The sequence below is a fragment of the Nymphalis io genome, chromosome 23, assembly GCF_905147045.1.
Source record: "Nymphalis io chromosome 23, ilAglIoxx1.1, whole genome shotgun sequence".
In the NCBI taxonomy this organism is placed as follows: domain Eukaryota; kingdom Metazoa; phylum Arthropoda; class Insecta; order Lepidoptera; family Nymphalidae; genus Nymphalis; species Nymphalis io.
Genome location: NC_065910.1, coordinates 9,777,436 through 9,789,982, shown reverse-complemented (window position 1 = coordinate 9,789,982; position 12,547 = coordinate 9,777,436). Strand labels below are relative to the sequence as shown.

Sequence of the window (12,547 nt, the reverse complement as noted above, 5' to 3'; positions counted from 1 at the left end):
CCAACGTATACGGAGAAAGGTGACCATATTCCATCACGTGGCCCATTTGTCTATTACAAATGCAATTAGACAAACTTGATAATTATCGAACAATAGAATTTAAAACTCCCCAATTAAAACCATTTACTGAAGATAAATCAATTTCAATGTACATATTATGTCATTGTAACAATTCGAATTCATGAAACAAAGCAAATAGTTAATGCGGGTATTTGTAAAGTCTGTGCAAACTTAGATTCTAGGCCATGGGTATTGATCGAAAGACAACTATCAACAAATATTCTTATCTCGTTTCGGATAAAGCTGTGTTATCTTGAAGGTAGATAACATGAATTAGTTGTAACATAACCTTTAGAAAATACGCATTCGTTTTTTGTTAGTAAAAATATTCGTAAATAATACAATAAACTTGAAGAAAACAATGAAGTAAATAATGTGACGAGTAATAGTGATAATACGTAATAATAAAATGTATTCGAAGTGTTACCGGCAAATGATCCTTTGATTAAGCCCTTAGCGTAATCAAACGTAATCGATTTATAAATAAAGAGTTCCACAAGTGCATTTAAGTCTTGTAAATACAGGAAATCTTATACTTTTAAATCATACTAAAAATATGAATATGATTAATAACTACGAAAACGAACGTCGGGGAAGCAGAAGCCGAGCCTTGGAGAGGTCCTTAAGTTATTCTGAAGCGATCGGCAATGGATCTGGCAGATCATCAATTGAAATACCAAGAATCGTCAACACAGAAGTATACACTAATGAAGAAATAAAAAAACATTACAGAATATCTCAAACGTACGTCGAAGGTAGAGAAATCGCTTTTCCTTTTGTAAATAATGATAACAATGTGTATCCCGGAGGTAAAGATGAATTAGGATACACGCAATATTCGAGTGAAGATGAACACACGGATGATGGTCTTGTGATGACGATAGATGTTGAGACAGAAAGTCCGAAAAGTTCTGAAAAAAGGAATATTTCTGATGCATCCACTCAACCCCTCGTCAATTCTGTTGTGTCGACTGATATTTACGATACGATCGAAAGTGCTAGCATTTACAATGATACTGATACACGAGCACCATCCGCTCATGGATATTCTACCCCGTACACCAAAAGACGCAAGAAAGGCAAGCGATCTCGGTAAGAAAGATCATTTAAAACTTAATAAAATTATCAATAGTCTCCTTCATATTTATAATATCTCTAAACATATTTTATATTTAATTTCATTTGGTACACTTATTCTATATATTATATAAACAAAGTATGTTACATTCATTTATGTCCCAAATTTACATTCAATTAGTTTAATTATCAAAAAACTCTGAGTTCTGTACAAAGCTTAGAATCGCTAAAAATTCTGCTTAAGCTAAGCTGTCCATAAACATCCATATCGCCGTGACAATTGAGTTATATAAAGAGACAAAACAATGTTCCTCGGGTTTTGATATTTTTATATACATTTTCAAGAAACAATTTTGAAACCACATCTATAATCTACAAGAAGTAATAGAATTACAGTTTTTCATCAAGGATGTCGTCAATTACTGTATCGACTACTAACGATTATGTGTTACTGCGTTCTTTTAAGTTTCCTCTGATAAATTTAACGGCCCCTGGAAGTCCTTTATTCCAATAAAATACGAAAATAGCGGATGTTAATAAACCTTGACACGACCAGCTGTAATACGGCCTCATTTATCGAAATACAACTAAGAATACAGATAGTACTTTTTTTGAAATTTTTATTACATTTGATAATATAATAATAATATCTTGGGACATTTTTCACACACGGCCATCTGATCCCAAATTAAGCTTGTACAAAGCTTGTGCTATGGAAACCAGACAACTGATATACTACATATACTACTTTTCTTTTTGTAAATACATACTTATATAGATAATTACACCCAGACTCAGGACAAACAGACATGTTCATGCACACAAATGTCTGTCCTGGGTGGGAATCGAACCCACAACCTTCGGCGTGAAAGGCAAGTGTTCTACCAACCACGCCAAGCGGCTCGTCAAATATATGATATACGTATTTGTTATGAATCACTTATAAGTATAATAAAATATTGATAGAATTTTAGTCATCGCAGTCAATCTCAAGGATTAGCACGCGAGACCAAAGTTTTTACTTGTTTTTCGACGCATATGAGTGTATCAATGTTCTGGCCTGTGATAATAGTTGAGATAAATTTTACTATCACTATTCGGCATTTGAGTCTAGGCTCAAAAGTCCTATAGCCTTAGTTACTATAATAATGAGCCATAAATAAAATAGAACATAATTATTTCGTAAAGACTAAATTCTGGAACTTTTGAATTATCATCATCATTATCCTTTTTTCGCCCACTTCTGTCCGCCCAGTTCTGTGACTTAGGTATAAAATTCAATTAATGAATAAAAAATACAGACTTCGTAAAATTAAAAAAAAATATTTACATATTTACACAACCTAATCGGTGTTAGACAAAGCAAGGCTAGACAAATATGACCGTAGTTTTTTTACTTTTAGAGGTTATTATCATGTTGGAATATTTTTATGTTGTATATAATTTGGTAACATGCTTCTAAAAGCACATCTCATGTATGGATTTCTCTCATTTACAGAGCCATTCCCCGCAGTATAATATATACGCTAAAATATATTTATAATCGGCTAATATATCAAGTACTATTATTAATTTTTTTTTATTTTTTAATTACACAACAAATGACGAAATCATTAATTTTTCATTCCTATTCTATCCTAATGGATCGATATTTTTCTTTGAATTTATTTTTACTAAAAGGAGGGTCCTTTTCAATAAAATAGAATCATTGTTATCTGCTTTAAAATATATTTAATTGGATGGTACTTGGTAGGGCTTTGTGCTTGCCATCACATATTCTACCCCATAACGGCAACACTTAATGTTTTTTGTATTCTAATTTGAAGGGTGTGTGAGCCAGAGTAATTACAGGTGCAAGGGACATGAAATTTCCCAAGATTGGTGACGCATATAGTGCCAATGTTTATAGGCGATGGTAGCCACTTACGATCAGGTGACCCATTTGCCAGTCCACATACCTGTATCATACAAAAAATAGTAAAACATTACGGTAAATTTATAAAAAATACGTGTACAAAGGTTTGTAGACTTCTTTTAATCATTAAATTTAATAACAAAACGTCAGACACGTTTCATTTTAAATTGTTACATATAGAAACGTGGCACGCAATTTCTGCCTTAAGACTTTACTCACATCATGCCATCCGCCCAGTGCTTAAGGAAATTTTACTTAAAAATATTTATCAATTATAAATTGAAATTCTGCGCAATACTATAGTACATATTTCGATAAATCATTTTATCGTTAAATGTGATAAGATAGATGTAACCAAATAAGACATATTTTGAAGGAACAATTTGCCAACTTGTTATCAAAACTAATATTTACTTATAATAATATATATTATTGTATTATTTTATCAATAAATATAAAGTTTTATTCCATATTGACTACGAAATCAAAACCAGAATTAATTGATAATAATTGTTGATAATAAAAATATATGAAAAGGGTGAAAACTTGTGTTATTAGTGAGTACGATGATAGGATTGAACTTGCGACTGTCTTATGCTATTGAGTTTCATTCATAGAAAACAGGTTTTTTTTCTCTCAATCGATTTTCTTTTTCATTTTTGTTAAAAAGGGAAAAAAATATTCGAAATATAAAAATTCGTATAAAATTAAATTTTTCGAAAATTTTCAATAATTATTACGCTCGCAATTCGACCACAGGCGAAAAGGTTTATATACACGACATGAATTTTGTAATATATAGTTGTCTATGTACTTTACTTAAGAAATAATTACTACTTAGTTTCTTGTCGGTAGAATCTAAATGTTTATATGAGTTTGCTTGAATAAATAGCACATTTTGAGTTATCGATGCTATTGAAATAGTTATAATCAAAACTATTATACATAAATATTATTTATTGATGTGGATTTAACTTAATAGACGGATTAAAGAGCAGCGTAACACTGTAACACTGGAGTGAAACCTGAAGCAAAATTTATTGTTAAAATCACCTATTTGACACAATAATCAAAAATCTCTATAAAAGACCCTAAGAAGAATGTATTTACAGCGCTCACAGTATTAGGTCCAAGGTACTTTTAACTTAAACCACGCTGTTCTTTAAAATTAATATTAACTAGAAATGGATGCTTTATGCAACATATACAGAATCTATTTATGTACTAAAATTTAAACACCTTACAACTATTTTCATTTATTGGAATTTCTAGTAACTGCTTCAAAAGAAGGCACATTTTTAAACACATTACTATAATAGTATATACACACTGTCAGAAAATTTCCCAATGCTGAACAAAAAAAATCTCTCTTGAGGAGAAGCTTCGAAGCTTGACGAGCTATTCCACTTGACGTGATTGTATTTTTATTCGCAGACGACAACACGGCAGACCAATTAGATCTAGAAGAGTAGTTTATAAGACTGGAGAAGAGAATGTACCGGTTAGAAGCAATGTGCCCGCTAAGTCCCTTAAATACATGAGGGATATCGTAAACACCGTAGTAAGTAAAAAAATAGCGATTTTGTTCATTATTAACTTACCACTGGACAGTTATGTAACATGATGATGAACACCTGACCGATTTTGGCCCCATTGGCCAAGAGATACTACCCAACTGCGCAAAACATATTATAGTGTGCATGTGGTTGCCCAAACACAGATTCACTATTTATCCGTCACTCTCATATTCGATGATCCGATGGCACGGCAATTTGACACGACTGGAAAGAGTTGAGGCGCAGGACCAACGGCTTTACGTGCGCACCGAGGCAAGTGAGTGTACATACTTACAACTTCCAGACTCCGGGCTGCTACTGAAAAAACCCAAAAACTTTTTCTCGGAATCTGCGGCAATATATATAGCCATTAGACGCGGCATAATATACAAATACATACACATATTCTTCTAATAACAAACAACAGTGATAAATTCTTGAGATTTTACAAAATTTACTTTATTATATGGTTTTTGCACAAATAATTAAGATAGTCATACTAAATAAAGGTATTTTAAAATTTGCTGCTAATGGTATTTAATCTCTAGACACGCTGTGTTGTGAACAATAACAAGATTCTGTAAAAGCAACTTCATATTGCAACAATTCTAAAATGTAAAACAAATTTATCGAGTAACATAAAACGTATTTGAGTAAACGTTGTGATGATTCGATCAGAATTGATTGAACATTTTGTAACCGAACTAGTGAAAAGTGAAGACGCTATCCGTCCTCTTTATTTGTATTTTCGCTGACATTTTATACGCGTCTAAAATAAAACACGTGAATCATATATGACGTGTATAAAATCCTTAGTAAATAAATTGACTCGATTACCAACTTGAAATTAGGAACTTACTTCAAATAACTTTCCATTAAACTGAAAACTAAATCCTATATAACTGTACTTGATTACATCAGTTAATCAGCAACGTTTGGAGTCATTGTCATATCTAAACAGATTCGCTTAGCCTTGCTTAGCCTTGCTTAGTCTAACCGGCTCCAAAAAATACTGATAAGATATTGAAAATATTTAAATATATTTTTTATGTTTTTAATATAAATAAAAGTTGAAAGTTGAAATTAAAAGTTGTAAAGTTTTTATTGAATCAGTTTTGTAAAAGTTCTTCGGGTCATCGTTTTTAATTTTGTTTTTGATTGGCCCCGTTGCATGTGTGAAACCGATGCTAGAAATATATTTTCATATTGTTATTGTAAGAAGAAAATTATTGTTTAAAATACGCTCAAACTTTTAATTTTACATACATGGTAGCAGAAAAATTAAAGAGAGTGTCTCTGTTTGGTCACCTTGGTCTTAATTAATTATTAAGATATTTTTAACATATTCAGAGTTGAGAATAGTTGCTGAAATTATAAATATTTTCAGATCAACAGCAAATGGCGTTGCATAATCTTAATGATGATCTGCACTTATTTCATCTTTTGGTTCATCTTCGCTGGTATCTGGTATGCGGTGGCATCTTCTTATCAAGATGACATAGGAGATGGGAAGGAACACTGCGTTACAGGAACCTCTTCTTTCGCTGGTTTCCTTATGATGTCTGTGGAAACCCAGGTAGATAGAAATTACGATATAATTCTTAATTTATTGTTATTTCTTCTCTTTTTTCTTGCCGTTTAAATTGTTATCATTTTCACTAAGACTAATGCTTCTTCGAAATAATTTTTTTCGCAATAATATATAATAATATTCCGCATAGGCAATGTAATAAATAGAGTCCATTTCTATAGAAAAAAACAATCATCATGGTCATCATATCGGTTAATATTCTATCATACTCCAAAATAAATACTCTAAAAATATTCTAATTATATAATAATATAAATAAAAATCCCATGCTTTAGTAACTATCGTATGGTTTTAGATGACCATCGGTTACGGTGTGAGATATCCAAATGAAGAATGTCCTGAAGCCATCATTGTTATGGTTTTAGAGGTATGTATTATTCTAGATAATATTTTAATTATCTGAATTTTTAATAATGATAATTATTATTTATTTTTATCTATAAACTGTATTTTATTTGTTTAGTTCTTGATAGAAATAAGCATTTTAAAACTTATCGGCCTAGGTCGGTACTAAAATCACATCAGGCCCAGGATAACAATACTTTTTATTATTCATGTTATTGTTGTGTTCTTAAATTGATAATTAACCACCTAATCTGTGACGAAAAATGTGCGGTACACAGATCGTAGCAGGAACAGCTCTATCAGGGGGTCTATCCAGTTTGCTGTTTACGAAGCTAGTGAGACCAAATAAACATGTGTCATCTGTTGGTTTCAGCAAGAAAGCCACTGTAAGTATCAATTCATAGTTTGACAATTTATACAAATAAAAACGAATTCATGTATTTTTTACTCTATGCGTTTTTAAAACATTCATCAGATTGTGATGAAACTTCGGACAGTCGGAAAAATTAAATATACTATTATTCTACACTTGCGAAAGCCCTGACGGCTTTGTGCAACGTCGTCTGGGTAGGTATCACTTTTTCATTAGATATTCTATCGCCAAACAGCAACACTTATTAGTATTGTTGTGTTCTGATTTAAAGGGTGAGTGAGCCAATGTAACAGGTACGAAACATAACATCTTAGTTCCCAAGTTTGGCGACGCATGAGCAATGTAAGAAAAAGTTAATATTTCTTACAACGCCTGTCTATGGGCGGTGGCGACCATTTACCATCAGGTTTTATTTTATTCGTTATCTGTGTCATGAAAAATTAAACAAAATAAGTTAGCTAGTCTTTTATATAAAAACAAACAACAAGTAAACACATTATTAGCTTATGTCTTGATTATTTTAACATCAGAATACGGATATTCTGATGTTAAAATAATCAAGACGTTGAGCGCTGAGGACTCCAGATACTCTGACAGCCCATTTATTCGCACAAAGCGACCACTTTACTTCGTAATTTCTGATGCAAACAGCCAAGGCGTGGAACACTTCCTGCGTCTGTGTATCGCGATCAATACAAACTTGTTTAAGGGCTAGAGTGAAAAGGCATCTTCTGGGTTTTTCTTGTAGTCTTATGATAAGAAATAAACATAAAAATTATATAAATTAGATTATGACATTCAATACATTTGTTAAGTAAAATATTTGCGAAATGTGTGTCAATCAATTATCATCTTTTATAAAATCATATATTTGCAGAAGTTTTTTGTTAAATATTAGGGAACTGTTTTTCAACTACTATGATGATAAGTTACCACCGCATTGTGTATTCAAGTATAATTTTTTAAATAAAAAATAAGGCACCCATGCTATGAACATTTTTCCGTGAAACCATTTGTTATTGAAATAATAACACTGTTATATATGTATTACATAAGCAATAACCTAAACATACATACGGGTTGAGATAAATGCTTATAAATATACTTTTCCATAAATTTGGTTTTTATTTTTATTTTGTTTGCAGAAATTAAAAAAAAAACAAGTAGTTACTAATTTTCTTCTATTATAATATATATTCAATAATCGTAATGATCATGGCACTTTCACTTTTCTGACAGGTGTGTCTCCGTGATGGCGAGCTATGCCTTCAGTTCAGGGTGTGGGATCTACTGAACCTTCATTTGATTGGGGGTACTATCACTGCGTACATGTTGAAACCAATCAGGTACATAAAATAAAATAGCTGTATTGTTAGTTTTTTATTGATTTTAGGAGGCACAGAAATGAATAAAATCACAGTTATTGAATTTATCATCCTCACCTCATGAATTTGTCAAGTTATGCCTGTAATTGCAATGACATGACTGTTTATCTTTATGTATTGAAGCTGAAATTACCTGATTTATATGAATAATTTTTATCCCATCGACCTTTAAAACTCTAAAATATAATCAGATGTTTTTTGAAACACCTGCAATAATAATAGCATATATTATTCACTTTAGTGTAGACCAAATTATCACTTAGAAAATAAATCCTCGCTTAGTTTCTTTCTTACGCTTGTATCAGGTCTTAGCTAGTTCGTGATAGATTTTTAACAATAATCAAGTGTAACGGATTGGAAGAAGATTAATAAAAAAAGATTTTTACTTCAACGATATAATCTGATATAAATATAAAATATCATAAAACAGATTATAGTTTTAAATATGAAATACTGCGTTCAAGTATGTTACATACACGCTAGAAAAAAGAAGGAAAAAATACTTCAATTAAATCGATTTAATTTCATAAATTTAAAGACGATGTTTATTGGTTGGTTGAATACGCTGATTATAATATAAAATAACACATTACTTTTTATAATAATTATTTTTTATAATTTATTAAAAAGATATATTATTTAATATATAATGCTAGTGTCTTTTTCATGTCGTAGTTACCTGTAAGTAAGGCTAGTTTTACCCTTAGACCTTTTTCGTATACTATTAATTTCAAAATATTACTGTACCATAACCTAGTGGTTAGAACGCGTGAATCTTAACCAATGATCGTGGGTTCAAACCCGGGCAAGCACCAATGAATTTTTATGTGCTTAATTTGTATTTATAATTCATCTCGTGCTTGACGGTGAAGGAAAACATCGTGAGGAAACTTACATGTGTCTAATTTCATTGAAATTATGCTACATGTGTATACTACCAATCCGCATTGGAGCAGCGTGGTGGAATAAGCTCCAAACCTTCTCCTCAAAAAGGAGAGAAGGCCTTAGCCCAGCAGTGGGACATCAACAGGCTGTTACTGTTACTGTATGTCATGTTGGTAATCCTAATATTTACTTATGTATAAAAAACTAATTAACGAGCATTATTTCAGGACGTTAGAAGGTGAAACAGTACAAAACTACATTCATCAGCTCGAACTGAAGGAGGCGCGCGCTTTCCTGTTATGGCCGATCACTGTAGTTCATGTGATTGACGCGCAGAGTCCTCTCTACGACTTCACAGCTCAGGATATGATGGACTACAGGTACCAATATATATATTTCTGAGTATCTTATTTGTGATATGGCAAAGAGACTAGAACACCATCACTAATGTTTCAAGCGATTAATTTGTTTGTTGATCTTGTACCACTTACATCTTAGGAACATATATTGTACTAAACTTTTTTAGTTTTATAATCTCTCTATGTATTTTCCTTTTTAATTTTTTTCATACTATATACCTTTTTTCTAAATTATTTTATTTCTTTTTAAATTTATTTTGATTAAATAGGATTTTTTTATAATATTAGAATATAATATTGTTTTATTTTTACACAGGTTTGAAATAGTGGTATGTCTGACGGGGTCATCTAAAAATATGGGTACAATGACGCAGAGTAGGACGTCGTATCTCTCGAAGGAAATCATTTGGGGATACAGATTCAAGAATGTTTTGAAGTAAGCTATTATATTCAAAAGACCTTAATATGAAAATAATTAAGGATTTTTAAGAAAAACTTATAGCTTAGTTTTTGTTTTACAAATTAATCTCTTGCATATCGGTGAATAAATACAATGAAAGGAAATCAGATTTCATATTATATAGATAGAACTTTCGTACATACTTTATACCAACCGCCAATGGAGAGTCGTAATGGAATTCCAAGCTTTCGATTTATAGATACGTACAAAACTAATATTGTCATAGTCAATATTGACATATTTCACAGTACTCTTATATTAAAGTTTTCTGTAAGAATTTTCCATTTTTTAGGTACTCCAAAAAAGATGAAGCATATATCATCGATGTGGACAACCTGAACACCGTCGAACAAGTGGAAACGCCGCTATGCAGCGCTAGTCGCTTGAAAGAATTCGAGGAAAACATAAAATCATCTCAACAGTTGCTATCAACACCCACTGTCACGTCTCTATCTCCTACCAACTTATCTCTTAGTCAGGAAGATTCATCAAATCTCTCTCCAGCTCCTGAATCCTTACCTTCCTCGCCTTCTTTTAGCAGAACGGGTACGCAAAGAAGTTTTGGATGGCATTTTAGAAAATTCCGACCAGAGAATTATATGCAGGATCACGGAGTACATATTATAACTTCAGCGAAAGCGGTTGAATTATAAACAGGATAAAAGTTGTATTATAATTAAATATTTATTTCGAGGAGCTAGAATTTTATTTTCTTCGTTTAGTCGGAATTATATCTTGGAATTTATATATAATATTCGTTAAGAAAGGTCAGTGAGCCACTAAAAAACTGTTATAATTCGTTTTAAGTAAAAAGCGTTCAATATCACCACATACATACAAAAATCATCAATATCGGTCAAGCCATTTAGGAGAGGAATAACTAATACAATACACTGGAATTTTATATACAAAGATTCTGGAATTTTATATACAAAGATTTTCTCAAATACATGTATATACATTTTCTCATGTACCGTGGACGGTACTAAGGATGTAATGAAACCACTAAATCTTGAAGTTTTAAAGCTACGTAGTTTTTCATTGATCTTTTAACTCGATAGAACACTTATTTAATCATTTGGCAAAATTATACAGTCAAATCAAATCAAAAGTTGACAATTAACTGTTTACAAAATTCTATTATAAAAATGTATAGCCAGGAAGCGATCGTTTCATTCCCAAGGTGCATCATGCATAATGCGCCGTGGAGTGCCAGCTTAGAATTGCACTCCCCCAATCTCATCCCGTGGATGGTGGTGTTTTAAAAGGCGACTAAGGGACAGGGAAAAGGGGGGATGGGCAGCAGCGTCCCACCCATAAACAACCTAACCCCTACTGCGCTCGCCAACACGCCTGCCCAGCGCGGCGAGTATGGGCAAACCCTCCGAGGTGGTAGATGCGCTTAAGAAAAGGCCCCCCGTTACCGGTAAGCCCGCTAGGCCCGACCAAGGTAGTGGTCACGGTATCGGCAGGGCAGGGCGTGCGAACAATCACCGGTTCATTTTAGGACCGGGAGCTTTGGCGCACCTCGGGAGAGGCCTATATTCAGCAGTGGACTACGAAAGGCTGTTGATTAATCATGCATAAGCTCACTAATTTTATACTAAACTTTTGAACACAAGCGTCTCTTTACAACTTTTTTAAATTTAGCAATAGAAGCATTTATACGTTTAGCGGGATCCTCTTGTAGAACCGTATATATTGCGCCACAAACGAGATACTGACTCTATGCCGTCGAGTATAATTGTCATTGACAGTCTTGAACAATGTTGTGACCTTATCAGTCCTTAGGATTAGTGTTCGAAATTCTAATTTAATCTTCTCTTATTCCTAAATTTATTTTTATTATAATACCAAATCTTATCAATAGCCTCCGACAACAAAAAACGAAAATCGGTTGAGAGAGAAAGGTACTGTTAAGGTAATAAACCATGTAAATTTAAAATGTATATATTTATATGTACATATGTAGTTAAGTGATAGCGGAACTGAATCTGTATGACCATGGAATATAGCTTAAATGTTATCGTGGTGGTTATTTTTAAATATGTAAATATCGTCGACTCCTCCTTGCACGAATTACACGACAAATGAACGAATGAATGATGAAAATGAATGAATCGCGAAATGAACAATGGATCTTAGCACCAAGATATTTACACTATTTCTGGTTATGTAATTCGGGTGGCAATCAAACGTTACCCTCTCTATCAAAATCAGATACTACCGACGTTTTTCCGGACTAAGCAGCCCCCATTCGCCTCGAGGCTATCTCTCTATCTACCGAGAAAAACTTGAGTAATGTTTACCAGCTCTTTACAAACTACTACCAAGAAATAAACCATCAACAAAACTAAAGATCATATGCATAAAATATCAGGAAAAATATGATCGCAATAATTAAAAAAATAAGAGATGCTCAAGCTGCAAGTTACAAAAGATACATTAATAAAAGGGGTATAAATAACTCGTATTCAAGGTTTGATATTAAACTCGACTTGTTCTTAATACTTTCTTTTATTCAATAATTATATTACACAG

At 32.3% G+C, this 12,547-nt stretch overlaps 1 protein-coding gene across 1 annotated transcript; it reads left to right on the top strand.

Annotated features, from left to right (window-relative positions):
* The first annotated feature begins 343 nt into the window (after positions 1-343).
* Positions 344-10,679, top strand: LOC126777514 (G protein-activated inward rectifier potassium channel 3-like). The gene is made up of 9 exons (XM_050500540.1): positions 344-1,152; positions 4,487-4,613; positions 5,996-6,184; positions 6,495-6,566; positions 6,823-6,930; positions 8,157-8,263; positions 9,415-9,567; positions 9,863-9,982; positions 10,299-10,679. The coding sequence occupies exons 1-9, from the start codon at positions 617-619 to the stop codon at positions 10,657-10,659; spliced, it is 1,773 nt and encodes a 590-aa protein (XP_050356497.1). The 5' UTR covers positions 344-616; the 3' UTR covers positions 10,660-10,679.
* The last annotated feature ends 1,868 nt before the right edge of the window (positions 10,680-12,547 follow it).